The sequence below is a fragment of the Thermobia domestica genome, chromosome 15, assembly GCF_964235325.1.
Source record: "Thermobia domestica chromosome 15, izTheDome1.hap1.1, whole genome shotgun sequence".
Classification (NCBI taxonomy): domain Eukaryota; kingdom Metazoa; phylum Arthropoda; class Insecta; order Zygentoma; family Lepismatidae; genus Thermobia; species Thermobia domestica.
In genome coordinates, this window is record NC_137468.1 from 154132946 (window position 1) to 154157633 (window position 24688).

At 37.1% G+C, this 24688-nt stretch overlaps 1 protein-coding gene across 4 annotated transcripts in view; it reads left to right on the plus strand.

Annotated features, from left to right (window-relative positions):
* LOC145671309 (DNA-directed RNA polymerase I subunit RPA1-like) overlaps nt 1-24688 on the plus strand; it is a 267751-nt gene that overhangs the window by 63004 nt on the left and 180059 nt on the right. For all 4 annotated transcript variants that reach the window (XR_014128501.1, XM_081740285.1, XM_081740284.1 and 1 more), the window contains exon 9: nt 17224-17444. Coding sequence is in view for 3 of the 4 variants with exons in the window: in XM_081740285.1 (XP_081596411.1) it covers nt 17224-17444 (221 nt within the window). In the remaining variant the exon portion in view is untranslated. The remainder of the gene's footprint in view (nt 1-17223; nt 17445-24688) is intronic.

Sequence of the window (24688 nt, forward strand, 5' to 3'; positions counted from 1 at the left end):
CTCAACTGTAAGTCCAGAAAGGGGATTTGACTAATCGAGATTGTTGCCTGTCCGTTGAAACCTCTCCGTTTTATAGCACTCCAGGTGAGGCGGAGGCGCTGCTGTTCCCTCGTCTTCATGTGATTCGTGGTGTCGCTGTAGTCTCCGTCGTCTGCTACTTGTAGTACTCCAACACAAGGTATAGTACTCCATCGTAAAGTGCATGTAAGGAGCACGCATAGTACATTACAATATGTATTAATTGTATCCTCTTCCTTGATGACAAAGTCGCAACCAGAAAACAAAAGGCGTTCCTGCTGGCTTGCGCACGCATTTGGTGCATGGTGTTCTGGCTTCGATTTCCAGTGGGAGACCTTGAAATTTGAACGAATTATTTTGGATTGGATTTCACCTTAAATTGTATCCTACTTCCCGTATAGCATCGATGCTGAAAAGGTACGCTAAACTTCGACCAACTAATTGGAAAAAAAGTTAGAACACATATTTCAGACTTGTAGTTGCTGTTTATGCAATGTATATTTAAAATAGCTAGGAATATCTCCCATAGTTTGAAGAATGAGCTTACATAACGATGCTGCTGTGTAGTGTTCTGAATAATAACAATAACAATAACAATAACAATAATAATAATAATAATAATAATAATAATAATAATAATAATAATAATAATAATAATAATAATAATAATTATTATTATTATTATTATTATTATTATTATTATTATTATTATTATTGAAGATTTGAAAATTCAATGTTGCATCTAAAATCGCAAAAAGAATCAGACCAACGAGCGACAAGAACGGGAAGCGCGAAGTATGCAGGGTACATGAGGTGAAACACTAGGTATAGAAAGCTCTGAACTACTGTTAAAAACCAATAAGTCAATATCACTTTGTATTTCCCTTCCAATTGTACTTTCCACTACCTTCTAACATTTACTTGCTCGTTTATATGCAGGTTTCATGTAAATCTTCATTTATTTTATTCCAACCCAACTTTCTTCGAAACCTCCACCAACGGATCCGATCAAAAACTGCTTGATCAATTTACACAACTTACAAGTATTTTTCCGTTTTTATAAGCTTTTCACCGATTACTTTTAATAAGCTACTAGCATTTCTTGTGTCCATATCTTTCATAAACCAAAACCGTTTCTCCTCAACTTCCTCATTTGTGTTTCTGTACAGCTTTCTGTTCAATTATAATACATAATTAAACAAATACAATATCATATATATTATACAATATACACTAACGTGCAATTAAATTAGTGATAGCTGCTATTGTGGGGAAGTGCCGTTGTGATCGTCGCAGTGAATGTAACAGGACAGCGTAGCATGTAACAGTGATTACGTCAAATTTCGTACGAGCTATGTGAGCAAAAGGGACTACAGAATGGATAACACATGAAGCAGTGCAGAACTCCTTCGTGGTTAAGCTGTTAGCGTACGAGCCTTTGGCGTGGAAACCGGGTTTGATTCCCGGCGGGAGCTTATGTGGTTCGGATTTGACGTTAATGAGTAGATCCGCGTCTCATATAGTCTCGCTGCTGAACGGGACCTTAAAGTCAAAATCAACTCAACTCAACGAAGCAGTGCATTTCCTCGCGACCAGATTTTTGGGGTCAAACATTGTCACTCTAGCGTAACCAAACTGTACCTTGAGTACGTGCATTCGAGCAAAACCACCGCTGCCAGAGTCAACTGTCACGTGCTGTACAACACAAGGGTCGCCGTCGGCTAGCTCGGATGGTAAGAGCGGATAGACAGACTACAGTGCAGCAGATCACTCGTCAGTTCAATACGAAACAACAGCGACATGTAAGCAGCCATGCTATCCAGAACCATTTCCTCGCCATGAGGTACAGAAGCAAGTGGCTCGCTAGGGTATTTCTGCTCAACACTCGGCACAAGGCAAAACGGCAGACTTGGGCAAAGGACACTCGAAGCATGACAGATGAGTCGAAGTACACACCGATGGCCAGATATGGGTACCAGGCAATGGATCCCTCTTGCCATCAGGATGCAGTTTACACCAGTGTTGCTGGTATTCTTGTGTGGGAATTGTTCACGTGGGATGATAGGGGATCCATAGTACATCTGACAACGTCCGTCACGAGCGAATGCTACAGGAATCTGCTGGCAGATTATGTTTCACCCCTTCGTTTGCCTCTCAACACGCTGCAGTCGACCTGTATCTACAGCAAGATAATGCTCCAGTCAATCGCTCTCGAGTCGTAGCTGACTGGTTCGATGAGCACTACACGGAGGTGAAGATGCTTGTCTGGCCTCAGAGGTGTTCCGACCTTAGTCGCATTCAGCATATCTGAGATGCTGTCGAGAATGATTTACGTGATCAAGACCCTGCTCTGACCAATCTTCGTGGATTATAGGAGGCTATGTGTAGCAATCATTTATCAGTATGGTTCCCCAACGCTTCCGATGTCTTGCGAAGTCCATGCTACGCCGAATTGCTTCCGTCATCAAGGCAAAAAGGACGCTATGTGCTATTATCCAGATTGAATTACTCATAAGTATATAATCTGAAGTATAATTTTTTGGCGCATCAGCGTGAAACTAATAGTTCTGTGGTCCTTTTATCTTTCTAATACTATTTCTTGACTGCTTCTAATATTGTCATCTCCAAGAAATCTTTTGCCCATTCTTCCGTTTCATATATTTCATTACAGAAATGGATCGGGACAATTCTTTTTTTGTCTTCTTCCCTATATTATCAATGAATTTGATTGGTATATTATCTGCCTCGGCTGCTTCACCTCGAATTTAACTTCTTTGTACTCATCTCGGAGTATTGTAAAGCCCATCATCCTCGTTTTTTATTGTATTTTCTACATTTACTGTCGTTTACTGTTTTCAGCATCTATGTTTCTCCCTTCTCCCATATGTCCTCAATGTAATTACTTCTCGCTGATTGCTGCCCACCGATTGTTGTCTACGGCCAATATTCTTTTTTTCCTCTGAACTTCAGTCAGTAGATTTCACCTCCTTGTACAGAGCAGTAAATAATGTAAAATCAACTTGAACTTTCGTTATGATATATAAAGTCTCTCCCTCCCTCCCCCCCCCTCTCTCTCTCTCTCTCTCTCTCTCACACACACACACACACACACTCCTGTTTTTCTACCCTACAAAAGGCGTATGCGAGCTGGGCCATAGGAAAACCGAGTATGCACTCATATCTGCTTTATTAATGGAGCTATTTTCATGATACGCTCCCAAAAGTTGGGTCATCGAGACAGCTAAATTTCCAGAAGCACCAGAATGCAGTATCTCGACCTTGACTGGTTACGTACAAGTGAGCACCCAAACCAACTGGGCATTTGCAAAACGAGTAAATGTAACAAACGAAGACACTAACAAACAAACAAAGATATTGTGTGTAAAATGTGTGAAATGCGAGTTCAGTGAGTAAATTTGAGCAATGCAATTAGAGCAATTGCTTTAAACACTAGTTAACTTTGTAACAAATGAAACACATGGATTAATGCTGTTGACTTTCTTGGGTCCTCCAATTTCCTTCCACATTTCCCTTACACCAGTTATTTCATAATCAATCACTCTCATTAATCACACGTCTATTATAAGCTATAGAGTATAACCAAGGGATGTAAAACTAGACATTTCATTTCATTTCGAATTGAATAACGCCTTGATTCAATCCCCCGGAAAAGTTAGTTTGTGGTGGACAACATCGTTTCCATGGATTTTCTCGGAGTAACCCCATTTCCTTCCACATTCTCATTCCACTAATTCTTCCATCATCATTCACTTGCCTTAGTCATCTCTTCCCTTAACCTAACGGTCACAATCGTGGGATGTTAAACTGTAAGATTTCATTTCACTTTGAAATGGAATGGCGAGACTAAAGTAGGGTTATATCTGTTTGTGTGTTTGAAGGTTATTGTTTCTTTTTGCACCGAGGCTGTATGAGACGAAGACCTATAGTTCAAGGTGGAATCCGAACCACTATAATAGTTCAGATTTTATAATTGCTTCCATGAGACAATGTGACCAAAGAGGCACGTGCCAGCTACAAAGCCAGCGGGAGAACAATATTATATGCCTACAAGAAACACCGAAACAAGATACATTATTCATACCAGGTGGGAGACCCGGGTTCCCGGCTGGAGCTCATGTGATTCGGATTCCATTTTAATCAGTAGGTCCCGTCTCATATAGCCTCGCTACTGAAAGGGACGTTAAACAAAAAATCAACTTAACTCAACTATTCGTACCATCTAATTTAATATTTTTGTTATAACGTCGAAAATGGAGTACTAAAGGGCAAGAATACTGCAAAACAAGATACAATATAAAACAATAAAATGAAACAGGCAGTAAGTTTAAAATTGACAAAGGAAAGATTTTAAAATGTAAGACATTATCATGTTACTTGCATTAACACTTAGCAACAACACACAAATATACTATTATACTATTGAACTAATATACTATTAGTTCATATACTATGACTAATATACTATTGAACGTCGTAATCTTGTATCACTTAAAGTTTCTATTGCTCTGGAATATTATAATATATTTGTCTAATCGAATCAATTTATTTATTTTACTATTTTATCCGTAGTAACTATGAAACAAACCATAGCTTATGCTAATACGCAATGTTTTCAATTTTAACGCGAATGATTAGCAATAATCTGTGCATTCACTTTTTTGACAACTTTTTTTATCCGTCTGTCTTCACATATTTACAGTACTCTTACAGATTTTTTTTACTTCGATCTCTCCATGAAATCCATATATTTGCTCCCACGAAATTCAACTGTTAATTTAATGAGAGAATAGCGAGATCGTTGGAATCCAAAATTAGTGACCAACAAAACTTGATCCCTGGCTTCTACATGTGCACCATTGTTCTCTCGGTTTTCTGTCCTACCGGCTTGCTTCAAAGACTCACTGCCCTTACGAACTATTGCGAAACTCAAATGCTACTAAATGTTTCAAATAAGCATTATATAGCTACCTATGAGATTTCGTAGTTGACTTCCCAACTTCAGGGAACAAAACTTAATTGCAACATTCTATTCATTAATAATAGTAATTATTATAATAGTAACAGTAATAAAAAATAATATTAATGTGTAACTCTGTTACTGCTCAACTATTGACAATTGCGCTAGCCACTTGATAGACATATACTATCAGTTGAGTTGATTTTGAGTTTAACATACCTTTAAGCAACAAAGCTATATGAAACGGGACCTACTGATTAACGTGGAATCCGAGCAACATGAGCTCCCACCGAGAATCGAACCCGGGCCACCCACTCCAAAGGCGAGCACGATAACCACTTAGCCACGAAGAAGCTCATAGACATATTTGCTTTCGGTGTAGTTTTCATTTCTCTCTTGCAAAATAACTCAATTCGTTATATATTGGCGCACTGTATTTGTATATGCATAAATATACTACCTCAGTCTCTTGAATCATTACAGGATAAAATTAATGTCAAATTTGCAGTAACTAGCCAAATCCTATTTTTTCAATATAATCCTCCTGCTCCGCCATTACATACTTCAATATCACCACCACAACTAAAAGAAGATCAGAAGTCTAACCTCAACGTCGTAGAATCTGCACACCAGCAGTAAATTCCTTTTTAAAATGATTTTTCTTCCCTGACCAATAAAATGGCAGAGCCCTATTTAATAGCTGCACAAACCAGTTTGTATAACCAAAATAGAAATAGGAATTAAGGGAATAAGCGACGAGAAAAAAAAAAAACTATTAGAACGGGGTGAAGTATAGAGGAAAACAGGGGACACCACAAAACCTCCAACAAAATCCACAACAGAAGACCAAATACTGGACTTCGCAATATGCAGAACGCGTAGGTACTGTGCTTCTACCTATTTTAAACGTCCAAAAAGCGAATAGGGCCGACCCTTGTTCAGGAGTCAAAGATCAAGCAATTCTAATGACAGAACAAAGCCTATAAATAGTCACTAAATTACGCAGACGAACAGTGCTACTGGAAACCGGATCCCGCATTTTGATCTGGCCTTTTGAATATTTGCTTCCTGATGTTCAATTAATACCACATAAAACAGCGATTAAAGGGATATCAAATAAAATTATTACCTTGAAATATGTAGTAATGGTATCATTCAAAGTTGAGAAACTACATTCTCTCATTACTTTCGTATGAGGAAGAAATCATGTATTCCAATTATTTTTAGTTTAGGCTTGCTTAAACGCTTATGTTACAATCGATTTAACAAAGAATCTTATATCTGTATTTAAAAATCATAAGAATCCAACATTACCAGAAAAGAACCAGGAAAACATTTTATCACAACACACCACTCATATACTTAGGCAAAGACAAGCTTGCTCTTTTGTCGACAAACGCATTACGTTAGTTCAACTTTTCCTCGCATTTATTCCGGTAATAGCAAAAAGACAGATTGAAGATTATACATCTTTCTTCGTATCGTTTTCTACGACTTCCTTGACAAGGTAAACAACATGACGTAATTTCCAATCCAAATAATTATCCTGTAACTTTAAGGAAAAATATGCCAGAGGTGGACCTTGTGGCATGCCAGGATTAATCTTTTCCAGCAATGAAAGCGTACAAAATAGAAGAAAATAAAAATTGTACAGGAAAAGAGGAGGTTGTCATTTGTTTGAAGAATAGATAAAATTTTTCAAAATTGATGTTTTTGATATTAATCGTAATCTAGACCAGTCGCAGAAACAGGCCATTCATGAGTTATTATACAAATATAAAAATGTTTTTATACATTCTGGACGGAATTGGACATTATAGGGGCTACAATCACAAAATAAGAATCCCTAAATCGGCAGTGTTCTCCAAATCTTGCTCCATCCGAAAAACCGCTGAATGATGATCTTCAAGGTCAATCACACAAGAAAATCTTACAAAATTCTCATATGGGTGATGGGTCATAAAACTACAACGCAAGCTCTCTTAATTGCAACTAGGATGATTTTACATTGATTAACGAATAAGATCTTTTGCCGATGACATCGTGCTGGGAGGCTACAGTTTTCAGTTATAGCTATCGGAATTTTATTTTAAAAATTAAACAAGTTTTGTGCTTCACCTAAGACAAATTTATTTTACTCAGAGCTTAATGCTTTCGAATATTTAGTATCAGGCAATTCTATTAAAATCTCTGCAAGAAAGCCAAAAATACAGAATTCAAGATTCCACCAAAAGTGAATTTTGCAGTTTTACGGGCTTATGTTCCTACTTAATGGCACGTATCAAGGATTTTGCCATGAAAATAGAACCTTTTTAACAAATGTTTCCACAATATTTGTACTTTTCAAATAATCTTGTTGATTATGTTCCTGATGTGGAGGCTGTAAGGTTCCGTACCTCAGGTGTAAGCAACTACTATAAAGCATGCTTCATTAACGAGCACGTGTTTTCTATTCAAAACATAATCACCAACAGACGGTGGAAGGAGGATGCCAGAAAGACGCAAAGTTGGTTCCGAAGGGAATTGAAGATGGCCAACCTTCTCCTCACGAACTTTCTTTTCAGAGGACAGCCATAAAAGAAGACCTCAAGTGGACAGAAGAATAAGTTCCAGTGCTGATCGCTAACCTTCCTAAACTATTCCTGAAATCGTTTTGTGTTAAGGAGATTTCCTTAAATCCAACTTCTGAAGCTGTAATAGGCAAAGGAATATTTCTATAACTACCTGCCCCGGAGCACGTATAAGCAGAGAGATACAACTATACTATCTTCTAAAACTACGATAGGTAAGAAAGATATCCTTTAAATCACCACCCTAGGCCGCTGTAGGAAAGAAGATTTTACCTTTTAATCTTAAGCTACTTATCACCATCGACTTCGGTAGAGGCAAAAGCATTACAGCTAAGCCGCATGGTGTTGCTACTGTCGTTGCAACCATAACACCGATCTGAAAATAAGCTAGCAATTATTTATTTGAAACTAATTTACGGCTTTAAACTTGTTCCAGAGGCATATTGAAACGGGTGTCGCATGGATATTGCTCAATAGATTTGCGTGCACCGGAATATATTCACTGAACCATCAGATATTTACAAACCCGACTATCTGTCCGCAAACTTGATTCGTGTTGCAAGATGATACACTAGACCTACCTGTGAAGACCCACAATGTTCAACTTCATTAGGGGTGAAGGAAAAGGGGGATACTTCTTTTTGTCGTCTGCAGCGAATCCATATTCTCCACATATGACCGAGAAATCAGAATCTTCTCGTAAAGAGCTCTCCATTAGTGAGCAGTTATAATCATTGACAGAAAATCGCAAGTGGCGTTTAGCGTTACGCACCAAACCTGGGTAGAGTTCGATACCATATAAGAGGCAAATTAAAAGAAAAAGTGACTTCAGCAAACGAAATAGCAAAGTAACAAGAAGCTAATGAACCACCACACGGACAACGAGAAAATATTAACAGCAAAGTCCCATTAAATGTATAATTTGTGGTGAAACGTTCAATGAAGGCTGGGTGTAGTGTGAATCCTGCGATGGCTGGGTTCATGAAACCACCTCAATTGAATCAACGAATATCCATTACACATGTTACCACTGTTAGCTTCGTGGGTAGGATTTCTTGTTGTTCCTTCTAGGTGTAAATATCATGTTTTTCAAACGAATATCTTACGTATTCGTTAGTGCTCGCAAATATTCCAAATATGTGAAATTTAGCGATCTGTATTGCCATTTGTTTAATTCATTATTTTAGTATTTATGTCGATATGTTAAGTTTGTTAATAAAGTTCACATTCCATATTTCAGGTTTATTTCGAGGCAATTTTACATCTTTTTACCAAGAGGCAGTTCAATGTTTTAAAATGTCCGGGGCTACCTCCTTTCCCCTAAAATGTTAACTAATATTCACATGTTTATATTTCCAGGTTTACTTTCGGAAAATGCTTAGCACTCTTGAGTTAGGTACTAATTTATGCAAAACAAAAAGTTGGACACCAGTTAAGTCCCCTTCTGAAATTGGGGGAGGCAGTGCTCCCTTACACCACCCTTCCGCCTTGTTACGGCACTACGACATTTATGATTCCTGATGCAGGGACGACCATGTTTTCAATGATTTTGTATCCATTCAGCACAGGCTGCTAGTATAGAACAGATAATTAGGCCCAAATGAAGATCAATAATACAGTGAGAACAGCTAGATTCACTTCTTCCACTCTTGAATAAAATTCACAAAACATCGTTACTTCCCTTTGCAGTAATGCTATATGATTTGCTATGCCTATGCGATGTGCATTGTTAAATCAGTGTACAAAAGCATTTTTTGTCGCTACAAGTGAATGTCGCAAAAGACCAAAGAAAGATACAAATATCTACCAGGACAAACTATACAAAATCAATAGATTTCGTTCTCAAACAATCACAGGAAAATATGGATGTTATCAATATGGTTGTTTAGCATGTGGAAAACATTTTAGATATCAATGTTACAGCTAGGAGCGCACAATGTAGGAATTGCAACGAATATAATCATTATGCACACTATTGTCCAAAAGGTATACAAATAGATACATAAGAAGAATCAATGAGTTGCCTGATGAAGATATTCAGAAGGAAGATAAGATCTTCATCCTTACTGAATTACAGAAGAATTAGATAACAGAAGCAAATACGAATCTAGAAGATGAACGAAATTTTAGTTCAGTGGAGATTTTATGTTAAGCTCCATTCAGGTAGCCAATACAGAGAAGAAAATATGTTCACTAGTAATTAATCGAATTTAATTGGTAAAACGAAATTCAGAGGTTAAACACGAGAATCTTGAACCAGAAAATCAATAACAGAGGAATCAGGTCTGTAGACACACCGACACACCGACAAACAGGTAGTAGAAACGGAATACTTAGTATGAGTCAGGGAATACGTACAAGGTCAACAATAATAGAAGGAAAGAATACAAATAATAGAAGTCCAAAGCAAATCTGGTAAACAGGTAAGAATAGAAAATAAAGTTACGAGAGAAAGAAACAGAAGAAAACGGTACAGAAATGTAGATAGTGGAATAATAAGGATGTGTAAAAATAAAAGAGAAGGCGAAGATATAAAGGAATTAGTCAAGAGGAAAGATGTAGAGGATAAGTTTAAAGAAATGTATAAAAAGATGATGGATCGAAGTCTGAAGAATTAAAGCAAACCGTTGAGACACAGGTGAAGAAGAGAGTCAGAGAGAGAAAAGGAATTCGTACAAATTTACTTTTGGCGCACCACTAGAAACAATTGTTAAAACTTATAATTCTTTCACTAATTTCCTTCTTATTATCCCCTAAAAGGTTTCCCTTGGCGACATGAAAATGTCTCAACTTGGCATAGATAAAATACAGGGATGAATAATTAAATATTATAGTGCAAAAACTCAAACCAACCTTGTTAGGTGGCCATTAAAACACGAATGCTATCTACTCGGGTCAGGGAAGAATAAAGCTGGTGGGTCCGTACGTTAGCGCGGGAGTGCGTCCGAAAGGAACAAGTCTGTCGGCAGTCGGGGATATTTGCGCAAGCCAAGATGGAAAGGGATGGGTTTTGTCAATGGTACGAATTTCAATAGCACTTGTAATGGTTTATTTTCTAGTAACGTTGCACTTGAACATATAAAATACAGGTTTTTTACATTGTGCAAAAATATGCTTCCAGTGGAAAATAACATCTAATAGTGCCATCTTTCATATACACTCACTTATTATATCCGGCGTAAATCACTTGTAATCATTTTATACTAGAACACTACACTTGTAAACCTATAATACAGAGTATTACTTTGTATTTCATTCTGTCGCCATTTGTTCCTTATAAACATGCCTATCCATACAAAGAATTGAATTTTACATGTAAATAGTTCAAAGTGTCGTGCGCCAAAGCTACACCTGCACATAAGAATGAGATACAGGTGAAGACGGGGGTCAAGAGGGAAAGAAGCAGCAAAAAGGAGTGAAAAGGGAAAAAATGAAATGAAATCTTTGAGTTTTACGTCCCACGATTATGCCGGTTAGGCTAAAGGAGACGGTGATTATGAGAGATGAGTGAAATGGTGGAATGAAGAAAGTGGGAGGAAACGGGAGAACCCCGAGAAAACCCACGAGCACGGTGGAGTGAAAAGGGAGAAATTTTTGTATGATGGTTATTAGTAGCGAAAAATACATTAATGAAGTGCCATCTGACAAAGTAGAAGAAGAAAAGAAAACGGAAAAAAAGTTCTGATATAAAACAGTTAAATATTTGTTGTTTGTAGTTGAAAGCTAAAGTGTTGAATGTTTGTTGATTTCGGCTCCTATTGATTATTATTTCGTGTGCTTGAGGGAACTCAAACGATGTTTTCGAATATCGTAGCTTTTGATATGTTAATAGTATTGAGTGAAGTCGGGAGAATTATTTCGAGGCTGCGCGGCTATATGGTCAACGGTTTCTCAATCGTGCTGGGCAGTCGAGGAAAGCGTTTCGTCTCTTGCACTTGGTCCCTCCTCAACACAAAAGACGTCAGCAGATCAGGTGCCGTGTTTAGGATAAACGGTCTCCCGGCATCCTTGCTGCAGTGCGTGTGGTTCCCCAAATCTCGAAAACATGATTCGCCAGGGATGCTGCGATAAGCAACATGACGATTTGGAGGATTCTGCTCAACAACGTGCTCCATTTTGACCATGTTCATCTAAATCAGGAACTCCGGGAACAAGATTTACATATCCGTCTAGTTTTGTCAGTGGATGAGTGCCAGGAAACCCATGTTTCCACCGGGACATTCTGTGGACGGATGTAGCAACCTTCAAGAGTAATGGAGATGTCAGCATACACAACGCACACTACTGGTCCAGTTTGAATCCCTTTTTTTTTTTTTTTTTTTTTTTTTTTTTTTTTTTGAAGTGTCTACGTACACTACGAACAGAGAAAAATGCCTGTGCCGGGTGGACTGATAGTAGCAATTCAACTTCAAATAACAGACGTAGATCCCAAACCGCAGAATTTAACGAAAAGTGTTTCCCGTTAAAGTTGTTTCTATTTCAATAATACTTCCAAAGAAATCGAAATTGATACCAATTTCCATTTGAAATTTTGAAGTTGACTACCGTGGATGTATCCCCGCTACGCCAATTGATACAGAAGTATCACCATTGATTCTTCACGTACGATTTGGTCGTTCTGTTTTTTGTTGTTGTTTGAAGTGTCTGTGTGAACTATGAACAAAGGAAAATGCCTGAGATGGCAATTGGTGTGAAGTAATAATTCAACAACAAATAACATAAGTAGATACCAAACCGTAGAATATGACGAAAAGTGTTTCCCGTAAAAGTTGTTTCTTTATCAGTAATACTTCCAAAGAAGTCGAAATTGATACCAGTTTCCATTAAAAGTTTTGGAGTTGATCCCTTTGATGCATTCCCGCTACGCCATTGGATATGGGAGTATCACCATTTTATTCTTCAGATACGATTTAGTCATTCATTTTTGTTTGAAGTGTCTCCGTGCACTACGAACAGAAAAATGAGTTTACCGGGTGGTCTGATAGTAGCAATACAACAAATAACAGACGTAGATCCGAAACCGTAGAATTTAACGAAAAGTGTTTCCCGTAAAAGGTAATTCTTTTTCAATATTACTTCTAAAAAATCGAAATTGATACCATTTTCCATTAAAAATTTTCGAGTTGACCCCCGTTAGTGAATTCCCGCTACGCCACTGGATATGGAAGTATCACCATTTGATTCTTCATGTACCATTTGGTCATTGATTTTTTGTTTCCAGCGTCTACGTGCACTAGAAGCTGAGAAAAATGCCTAAGACTGGTGGTCTGATACACCCTCTCCCCCTCCCTACATTGGAACGCAAACTAAAATGATAAAAGTCATCCCAGGTCCAAAGTTCATCCATGTTGAAAATTTGAATGAGATCGGTTTGGTGGTTCCAAAGTTATGAAGTTTTACTAGTATATACCCGCTTCGCTGGGTGAAATGAAAATATAATGCACAATTCCGTATCTCATGTGTTCTGTACCCGTGAAATATGCTGTTTTCGTTTTTAATGGCATCGAATTAAACGGCATCGGTGATCACCTCGGCGACCCCGAATACCATGTATTGGACGCTAATATTAATCATTTTCGATCATTTTATTATCTCCCCATCTCCCAAGCTACGGGGCTGAGTTTGGTTTCAAACGGGATCAGAAGTGTCATTCTTCACCTCAGCGACCCTAAAAACTACGGATCAGACACTAGTGTCAGATAATTGTGAACATTTATATATATATATATATATATATATATATATATCCCCTCCTCTTCTTTCATGTTGTGCGGTACGGCATTGAATGTGTCACCGACCATCTCAGTGACCCAGGAAACTATGGATTCGACACTAATATGGGTTATTTTTCATTTCCCTCTCCCCCTCTCAGAAGACGCGCGGCTGAATTTGGAATTAACACCATAAGAAGTGTCATTGTTCATCTCGGCGATCCCAGAAACTATAGATTCAACACTAATTTCGAATCATTATATCCCCCTTCCCCATGTTGCGGCCATTGTTATCGGAAGTGTCACCGTCCATCTGAGCGACCTCAAAAATGTGGATTCAGCACTAATATGTCATTTTCGACCATTTTTAAACCTTTTACTCCCTCTCAACCAAGTTGAAGGTTTGAATCTGAATTTAAACGGGATCGAAAGTATCACTGTTCATCTAAGCGACCCAGAAAACTATAAATTCTACTGATAGTGGACATATTCGACCATTTTTAATATATTTCTTTCTCCCCCTCCTTCAACTTGTGGAGCTGATTTTGGATTGAAACCAGATCAGAAATGTCTCTGTTCATCATAATGATCCCGAAAACTATGGATTAGACACTAATATTGGTCATTTTCAATCATTATTATATACAGCTCCTCCTCCCCTCAAACCGTGCTGCGGCACACGGCATCAAAATTGTCACTGTTAATCTCAGCAAATCCTAAAACTATGGATTCGACACTAATATTAGCCATTTCCGATCATTTTTAATGTTTATTCCCCTCCTCTACGTTGCAACTTCCCCCTCCCAACTATCAGGGTTGAATGTAGATTGTTACAGCGTCAGAAGTGTCACTGTTTCTCTCATCGATCCCGAAAACTATGGATTCAACACTAATATTTGTCATTTTGATCATTTTTAAATTTCTCCTCCTTCCCCTTCCCCTACGTTGCATCGTCAAAGTGAGTAGCCTAAAGTAATCCCTGCCCGTAAACTCATGTATGTTGAAAATTTGATTGAGATCGGTCGGATGGTTCAAGAGTGATAAAGTCACAAAGTAGTCTTTTTTTTTTTTTTTTTTTTTTTTTTTTTTTTTTACATATATCTCCCCCTCCCTCTACCCTATGGCGGCTCGTCATATTGAAACGATAAAAAACACCCAAGGTCCGACCCTGATACATGTTGAAAATTTCATCGAGATTGGTTGGGTGGTTCAAAAGTTATTAGTTTTATTAGTTTGTATTCATACGTTCCCCTCTCTTCCCCCTTCACTAGGATCTACCGTTAAAGTGAAATTACAAAAATGTTTCCAGATCCGAACCTTATGCATGTTGAAAATTTGATTGAGATTGGTCGGGTGGTTCAAGAGTGATGAAGTCACGAAGACAGTCATTTTTATTTTATTTTTTTTTTTACATATATCTCCCCCTCCCTCTACCCTATGGTGGCTCGTCATAGTGAAACGATAAAAAGCACCCAAGGCTCGACCCTTATACATGTTGAAAATTTGATCGAGATTGGTTGTGTGGTTCAAAAGTTATTAGTTTTATTAGTTTTTATTCATGTCCCTCTCCCCACCCCCTTCCCTAGGATCTACCGTTAAAGTGAAATTACAAAAATATTTCCAAATCCGAATCTCATGTATGTTGAAACTTTGAATGAGATCGGTCGGATAGCTCAAGATTTATTATGTTACAAAAATAGTCACTTTCAGTCTTATATAAATTGATTTTTATATACCTCCCCCTCCTTCTCCCCCCATACGTTGCTCAGTCAATTTAAAATGATAGAAACAATCCCAGGCCTAAACCTCATCTATGTTGAAAATTTGATCAAGATCGGTTGAGTGGTTCGGGAGCTATTAAGTTTTAATTATTTTTTATACCCACTCCCCCCTCCCCCTCACTTTTACCATCCCAGTGAATAGCCTAAAACCAGCCCGGCCTTGAACCTCATCCATGTTACAAATTTGATCGAGATCGATCTGGCGGTTCAGCAGATTTAAAGTCGCTGTCCGCATGTCGCTAATGCTGTGCATCAAAAGCTTCGCAAATACAGTTGGAATATGTTACCTCACGTTCGCTGTAGTCCCAACATCAGTCTACCAGACTACGACATGTTTCCAAAGTTCAAACAATGTATACGTTTCCATTTCTGGAAAAGTTTTCTGCAGCCATTTACCCGAACCATTCGACAACTTCACAAAGATGGCGTCCTTGATAGAATACGGAAGTTACCCAGACATTGGGATTCCGTCATTGCAAAGCAAGGAAATTATATTGAAGGCCTGTAAAGAGATCTCTCCAATAAACTTGTAAGTCACAAAAACTGGGAAATGACCTCCGTATATATTTTCATATAGAAAGAAATTTATAAGTGAAAAAAAGTAAGGTAAATAACGCAAACTTCTAAATATGCCAAATATAAAAGAGTGCATATGAAGTTTTTTTTTAAGGCTACAGTGTCGCTTTTAAAATATAGTGAAAAAGAAGAAATAAAATAAAATAATCTTTTCTAAAGACAGTAAAGAGGATAGCGCGAAATGTGCATTTATTAATGAATGGATTTGTTCTGATAGTGAAAATTAAGAATATCTACATAGATTCGCCTAGATGCTTATGCAACATGTAACTTAAATGTTTTGATGTTTGTATATCAGTGTTACGCGAAACGTACGTTTATGAATAAACGTAATATTAATAGCCACCGTTAACCGTGAAGATATTAACGAATTGACTTCATTAACGAACTTGCCCCGATAATCACTACTTATCTTTTGAAAAAAAAAAAAAAAAAAACTTCGCTTTTGTTCAACTGTAACATTACAATCTTATAAGACTCGCTAGCGTTATGGAAATTCATCGGGATCGTAATACATCAAATCATGGATGCGTTAAAATATCGAATAATACTTTTGACAAAGTGGATAGTTTCAAATATCTAGGATCAATATTAACAGACGAAAATCATATTCAGGAAAATTAAATGTCGACTAAAGGCAGGAAATTCGTGTTATTATCTGATCAAAATCTTTTGTTGTCAGGAATTCTGCAGAGGAATTTAAAGCTTAAAAGATATAAAACGATAATCATGCCTGTTGTTCTGTATGGTTACGAAACATGGTCGCTTACTCTGAGGGACGAACGTAGACTAAAAGTATTTAAGAAGATCTTGGGACGAATATTCGGACCCAAGAGGAACGGGAATGGGGAATGGCGGAAAGTTCATAATGAGAAACTACATAATTTATACCGTTTACCAAACATTGTTAGGGTCATCAATCTAGGAGACTCAGGTGGGCAGGTCATGCACCTAGGATAGAAGAAAGTAGGATCGCTTTCAAAGTCTTAACGGGAAGTCAGTCGGAAAACGACCATTAGAAAGACCTAGGCGCAGATGGGAGGACATTATTAAGATGGATCTCGCAGAAATAGGAATACAAAGTAGAAAGTGGATCCAGTTGGCTAAGGATAGAAGTCAGTGGAGAGCTTTTGTAAACGCGGCATTGAACCTCCGAGTTCTATAGATCATACAGTTTGTTAGTGTTATCGTAACGAAAAGAAGCAATTAATATGAACATTTCAGAATGACATTTTTCTTGCATAAGGGTGTAACAACCACATATGGCATTTTGACAAATTCTGGGCTTCACTGATTTCATAATTTACACCTTCTCTTTCTGAAATAAATGTATGTGTAAATATGTATGCTAGACCATACAAATAACTTACGTGTGTTTCTATCATTAGCCAATAAAGCATTAAATCAATACTTGTGTCAGCTTGTATCTCCAAATTACTTGTATTTTTTTCCTAACACATGACATTAAATTTTGTTTATGTGCGTTAAATTTTCTTTAGGTTCATTTTGTAGATACACTTTTAATTCACACCGTTTTGTAGACCATATAGCAGTCTCCTTCATCTTAAAATTTGTTTTCTGCATTTCAGCTAATTGAGAAAAAAGAAGGCCTTTTCAGAATGCATATGATGGGGAAGAGAGTAAATTTTGCAGCTCGTACAGTGATTACTCCCGACCCAAATCTGAACATTGATGAGATAGGAATTCCTGAAACTTTCGCTAAAAAGTTAACATACCCTGTACCTGTTACACCATGGAACGTGAAAGAAATTAAAAAATATATCGTTAATGGTCCTTGTACTCATCCTGGGTAAGAGAAAAATTTGGATAATGTAAAGCATGAAGGAAGTGTGATTGGTTTGGTGTATTTAAAAGTTAATTGTTGCAAAGAGTTTGGCATAGATCATATGTAGTATAGAATTGTGTATGTAATTTGAGTGAATGTCGAATGTAGATTTAAAACTTGAATCTCCATCTTTCTCTTTTGCGCTGTATTTCTCTTTCTCTTTGTGGCAGATTAACATTGGGAAGTCTATAGTGATCTTTATTATTATGAATTAATTTTGAGGATATTCATTTTACTTTGTGCAAGGACTTGAAGAAGTGCATTTCGTTTTATTTCTGCGTTTTTTTTTTTTATTTTACGTCGTAATGTACACTTTGTTCACGTTTAGGGGGGCGCGGTGGCTCAGTGGTAGAGCGTTCACCTCTGGTGCTTGGGGTCCCGGGTTCGATCCCAGCCCCCGCCAAGTGAACTTTGTGGTGGACAAACACCGTGCTCGTGGGTTTTCTCGGGGTTCTCCCGTTTCCTCCCACTTTCTTCATTCCACCATTTCACTCATCTCTCATCATCACCGTCTCCTTTAGCCTAACCGGCATAACCGTGGGACGTAGAACTCAAAGATTTCATTTCATTTCATTTTTGTTCACGTTTAATCCTAACCCGTGTGAAAAGAGTTGATACCGTGCTCTCACAGACTCTGCTAATACGTCATAAGGCTCCATCCAATGAAAGTACATGTGCAGACGAAATGAATAAAAATTCATATTTTACGAGGGATTGGAGACTTCATTTTATGCCTGAGTTCTAGACCCATGGGCGGGGCTTTGTGAGAGAAGTGGGAAGAGCGATAGACAATTCAGAAACATGACTGCGTAACGTATGGACCTGCGTGTGATATTTTTTTTAAAAAAAAATTCGCAACCTTTGTGTGGAAAGCTAAGAACATGCATAATATAAATAGAGTAAGTTAGATCATGCGTGTATTTAATTCAGGATTAAATATGTGCATGTTATGTGCGTAATAGTTCGTCGTAGTATGTTCTATTTATGATTGATTAATCCATAACTTGTTATATAGCGGTTTATTGCAATTGTTTGTGGTGAAGTTGAAACAAAGCCTCGTTTCGTTTAAATCGCATCACAATTTGCGGGAAAACAGCATTTGTGTACAGATGGCTTTGTATGCATTTAGGTTGACATCAGCGAAGCTGTCAATGCACGGGTGCTGAATGTATTCCAAATTTGATTCCCGATCTTGGTTATCATGTTGGTTTCTTTTGCCATCCGCAGTAATCATTATAAGTCTTCCCTTTTTCTCGTGGAAATGAACTCAAAATATAGATTTCAATTTCTTCTCTGAAGCCCTATCAATGCATTATAGTTTGTATAAAATAAATTACTTTACAAAAATGAGCCAAGTGAAATCGAACTAGTAAAATTTCTTTTCCATTAAAATAAATAAGTAAGTGAGCTCTCTCGTGGATATATGGATAGCGTCTTGCTTCGGCGTCCTTTGGCGCAGGAGACTCTGGTTCACTTCCCACTCTAACGTGTAGTCCACGTCTCATACAGCCTCGAAAGGAACGCTAAAGTAAAATCAATCAAAACATAAATAAATAAAAATAAAATAAAAGTAAAAAATAAGATTGTTTTGGTGATGACTTCCGTTCTTCAACCCAAATGAAATAAAATATCGTGTTAGCGTACAATATTTGTTTTTTTCTATCACCATAATCATCATTAAATACTCTATGACCACAACTTGAGAAGTTCTCACGTTCTACATTTGTTAACTGATCTATTCGTCTTGATTTCTTTCCATTTTTATACTGGATTCTTTGTTACTCTTAAAAACAAATAATTTATTCTTTTCTTTTGCATTATTCTTTCCTGCACCTCTCTGTTCAATTTTCTCAACACAAAGTGTACTGTATTCGATGTGAACAATTAGAAGCGGAGTAACAATCGGAAACCACACTGTCTGTAATGTTGCTGAATGCATTTCTGAAAAGACATCTGACATAGCCTGTTGCACTCACATCACATGACGCAATAGCAAACGTACGTTGGTTGTTGAGTTGATTTTGATTTTAACGTCCCTTTCAGCAGCGAGGCTATATGAAACGGTGTACGTTGGTTGTATATACGGGATTGATGGTAATATGTTCTCACAAGGAGCAGTTCCTGCAAAACGTCGACAAACGCTGATTTCTAGCTTACTCACATTACTATACCCTGGAAAAGGGTAAATAGTCTTGCGACCATTTCGTACTTCATGTATTCGGCCAGTTTCTCCTCTTTTGGAAGACGCAGAAAATACGTTCAGAATTTGATTCGGTTAAGTTTAACTTCTCTTTAAATTTTACGGTTTCTGGTACAGTTTCAAGTGATACAAGCTTGTCTCTTGGAAGGTGGACGTCACTGTAGTGTTGACCCACAATTGATTTGTTCCCAGCTATATTTTGGCCCTGAACTTTATCATAGTTCATATTTCCATCGTTTTTTTAAGCTCATAACAATATAGAGATACATAAAAAGGTTTGAAAAGGATTGTGTGACTGTAGACAGATCATCTCCTGAAGATCCTTATTGTCCCGAGATTTCCGAGATTCTGTGTTTGATGTATCGTTCGGTCGTTGTAATGCAAGTACTACTGAAGTTTTCGAAAACGCCAGTAATAGATGCTAATGCAGGCGTTGCACACACCCAGAGCGCAAACATTTTTGGTCATTCCGTGTTCGTATGTTAATTCACCTGTAGTCTTTATTATAGATATTAGAATTTGCTTGATTGTTATGTCCGTGATATTCGTGGTCAACATTTCTTCGTTTTTCTAATTTAAAAATCCATGATTACGAATTTGTTAAATTCTTCGGGAGTCATGATTATTTCTAATGTTAGCATTTGTTGCAAGTAAATGTGGACGGAATTCTCATAACTGAAGTGACCATCATCAGGCAGGAAAGTGGTCATACACTAGATATTGTAAAGGTGAATATTCTAATCACCTGAGCGTTTTGCTGTAATGAAGACACGTATAATATTAACTACTTGGAATTATTTCGCTTGCGCAGATAGTTTGCCAGTTTTATTTAAGACAGATACATTGTGTAATGTTTCGTGTAGCCTATTTTGAATGTTCAGTAGACATTAAAATGTTCTTATATTTTCATTGATAGTGCATTTCTAAGTATCTTTCTAGTGCACATCTTTTAGTCTATGAGTAAGATCTTCATCTGCTTTCATCATTTAGTAACAGGTTAGCAATCAAACCTCGCATCAGAAAATGCGCACGGATAGCTTGAACATACACACCATGTCCAATCATGTGGACTACGGCTCTTTTTGGGTAGGTGTTTCCTATAGCTCTTCCAAACAGCTACCTACTATGATGATTTGGACAACACAGAAAAATGACATAAATAAATGAAAGCCATCAAGATGTATAATCATACATGAAAGATTACTGTCTTTTCCTGTGGCTCGAACCTTATATATGGTTTTAGCGTACAGATGCTGATCAAAAGTCAAAGGAGTTTCTGTTCCTTTTTATGCATTGCGTCGCTGCGTTCACTAGGCAATTATAAATTGTATTTAAGTTTCCTGAGACAAGAATCACAAAAAGCAGAGGCAAAACGGTTGAAGTGTCGTATTTCTTCGGACTTGCTTTACTCATAGGGTCCATATATCCATTCCAAGTAGAGCTTGATATTTTTTTCAGCGTGTATCCTCAAGATCTGGGAAAGATAAATCAGTCGATCATTTTTACCAGATGAACATCGATTACTTGTACACAGATGAGCGTTCCAATACTCAATCTATGTGAGTCTTTTGCAGAAACCACTCCACGGTGTGCAGCTGTAGGTTGATTGAATTTTCGTTTGATTCTTTTGGCAGAAGCGTCTCTTTATATTTTATCTCAACCTAACTCCTTGAGTAATTACTGATACTTCGATATTTATCGTATTGCTGTTAAGCATGATTTTCGGACATCTTCGTCGAGCAATAAAGCTTCTAAATCCAAACAGGAAATCTCTAGTAGACAAAGATGAGTGAGCTCAAGGTGGACGGTTCTAAACACAAAAATACGTAAATGGGGTGATTCGAGCTTTTGTAACATCTTTCAAAATTAGAAGCTAGTGAAATTTACGCCAGTCACTTCAGATATGGAAGATTCTAATATTCTGTCTTTAGGTAGTGGAGCGGTATTCTCCGAATCTCTTTTGATTCATGCCACATACATTTAACACACTGAGAAAGAACATTTTTCTCCGCTCTTCTATCTTTTTGAACTCGAAATCTGTCTCTGAAAGAAATCAACACAACACTTACACCGCGTGATTCATAATTATGTTTCTTTTCAAGAATCAGGAGATCCAACAATTTATGTTTAATAGGCAGAAGCATAGGGAACTTAATGACGTTCTGTTAGCTTCATTTTAACCTTGTAAATACTTTCCTTACCTTCGTAAAAACACACTTTCGGAGGTTCTTGTTTCATATTTAAAGGAAGCTTTGAAGATTGAAAGCATTCCTTACTTTCATGAGGTTTATTACAAAAACTACAGTTAATAGAGTTTGTTCTTTCAGCTACAAACAATGTACTCACATTAATAACGTGCTCCTCTTCTGTCTTTTTGTTCTTCCTCTTGTTAGAGTCTTCCATGAATTTGAATCCCGTTTTTGGAAATTCTATTCTTTCCTCATCTTCAATTTCTGCTCAAAAAAGCCAGCTGGTTTAACTTATCACTCTGTTTTTTTTTTTTTTTTTTTTTTTTCAACCTTGCAACTTGCTATTACACTGCAATTTCTTAACCACACACTCAAATGTCCTCTGGTATAGAAGATACAATCAATGGAAAGATCATTTTAGCATACTTAGCGTTAGTCACTCCTATGGACTCTCAAGCTCTCAAATAAGACCCAAGTTTATCATGTAATTATGACGAATGGACTTTGCACTTGTACTTGTAGCATTTTTAATAACCAACCCAAGCAACTTTTACATATAAAATTCAATTAGCAAGTCTTTCCTATCAAACTTATTTCTCAGATACTATAACTTTAAAATAATTCTCTGTCATATGCGGGAAAATATCCACTATTTCAGGAGCCCTGGATCCTTCCGGTGTAGCTTGAATCTAGTACTGGAATTTGTGCTTTTCTTCCATCTCTTTATCATCGTGAATTCTTTTAAACTGGTTCCAGAAATTCAACCAGTTATTTTTACCTCACCCTCTATATTTTGTTAGTTTAATTTTCGATAACTTTAACTTCCTTCTTGAAGTAGGTGAAGGCACTGCTCATACTTCACTACCCTTGTTGCTTATCTACACTACACTTGAACAGGAAAACATTTCTACTTCAACTTTGTGGGGTCTTGAAACAACAGTTCACTCACCTTCTCAGTTAATTCTTCTGACTCACCGGATAACCTTTCTAACGTGAAAATTTTTGAGTGTACAATTTTTTCTGGAATATTTTGTTTTTAAAGAACTGGCTGTAAGGAATTGTATGAACGAGTGAAGGACGCTCGTCCTATATATTTTTGTACTAAAGATTCCTTAATAGAAAATAACCAAAGCAATAGTTCAAATTTCCTTGCAGCTCCCAGTCATATCCAGATCACCAAACATGTTAGGAACTCAATAAATTAAATGTTTATTATTATTATTTTCTTTAGTTCCATCGTTTTACTTCATTTTCTTCATCTGCAACAAAATATCAAGTATTCACTTCTTATTAGTATAGTTTCTCACCTTCCACTATAAACTTAGAGTAGCCAACATGTGAAATTCGAGAAGGTCGTAGACGTGGGAAACCTGGGTTCGGTTCCCGGCGGGAGCTCATGTGGTTCGGATTCCACGTTATTCAGTAGGACCCATCTCATATCGCGTCGCTGCTGAAAGGGAAGTTAAACTCAAAATCAACAATCGAGAAGGTCGTATAAGTTTTTGTGATCTGAGTGTGTAGGATTTGTTCCTAACCCTCGCTCTTTGGTGTTGACACAGCATTCGTAAGGTGATTTAGTTGCTTCTTGAGTGAAGAAAAAGTGAAGTTTGATTTAAATAATAATAATAAAGAAACAATTTGGTATTCGATGTGCTAGGCACACAGTAGTGACATTTTCCTATCAGTGTTGTATGCATAACATTATTGTCCGTTTTCAGCAGTATTGAAGTGTAAAATTATGTAAACACATATTCAGCAGTAGCTATTTTGTGAATGAGAACTATAGTGTTTTGATTCATACAAGACACTTTTCATTACAATTTTAAACATCAAATAATTCTCCATTATAACCACTAACTCATGCGAAATTTGGGGGCCACGATGACTCAGTGGTAGAGCGTTCACCTTTGGGTCATGCAGGGTTTGCCCAAGTGGGCCCAGCCCGAAAAAACCCACGGTTTTTTTCGGGTTGGACCCACCTGAGAAAACCCATCTTAAAACCCACCTGGGTTTTTGACTTTTTTGTTAGTGTATTATTGGTACAACTAAGGTGATCACATTGAAAGTTATTTTTATCAGATTTTAAACTTTCTTTGGGCGAATTATATGCTTTCATGTTAAGATAGACAACAATATTCAACATAAGACCTTTATAAAGCTCTAAATGCACTAATGAATGAATAAATAAATAAAAAACCTCACCTTAGCTTGAGATAATTGTAGAACAAATTAATGCTTATTGTAGAATTAATGTATTAATGTAGAACAAATTAGAACGGATTATGCTTATACCCTATTTGAAGTAAAGCAAGCGATTGTATATTTTAGAAAATACTTTACATGAATAGTGTGTTTCCTGACTCGGCGCCGCCGAGGGACGTTATCCCTCACACGTTGACGGGTTTAAGGTCATAGGTGCCGGTACTAATAGTAAATATGTAAATACATTAGTAAAACTATTAGTATTTTTCTCACCTTTGATGGTAACAAAAGTATTCAGTAAAATTTGGTTTTCCAACAACAGTTAAGTTCAGTCATTTGTTGCTAGCCTTCAAATAAGCATTCTGTAGAATCAATACTAGCAATAACGTAAAAATACTTGTCAAAATTAGGAAGCTTAATGCTCGGAGCTCTGAAGACTACGTAACGCTTACTATTTCAAGTGCTGGATTCAAACTTCAGTATTAATGGAAGTTTCAATGTACAGTAAAGCAAGCTGCATTTACAGGGAAAACCCGTCGTGAAAGAAGTGTTTGGGAAATTCCCGCAATTGAACCCACAAAGCATCGAAAGTGAGTACTTCAACAATAAATCTATTT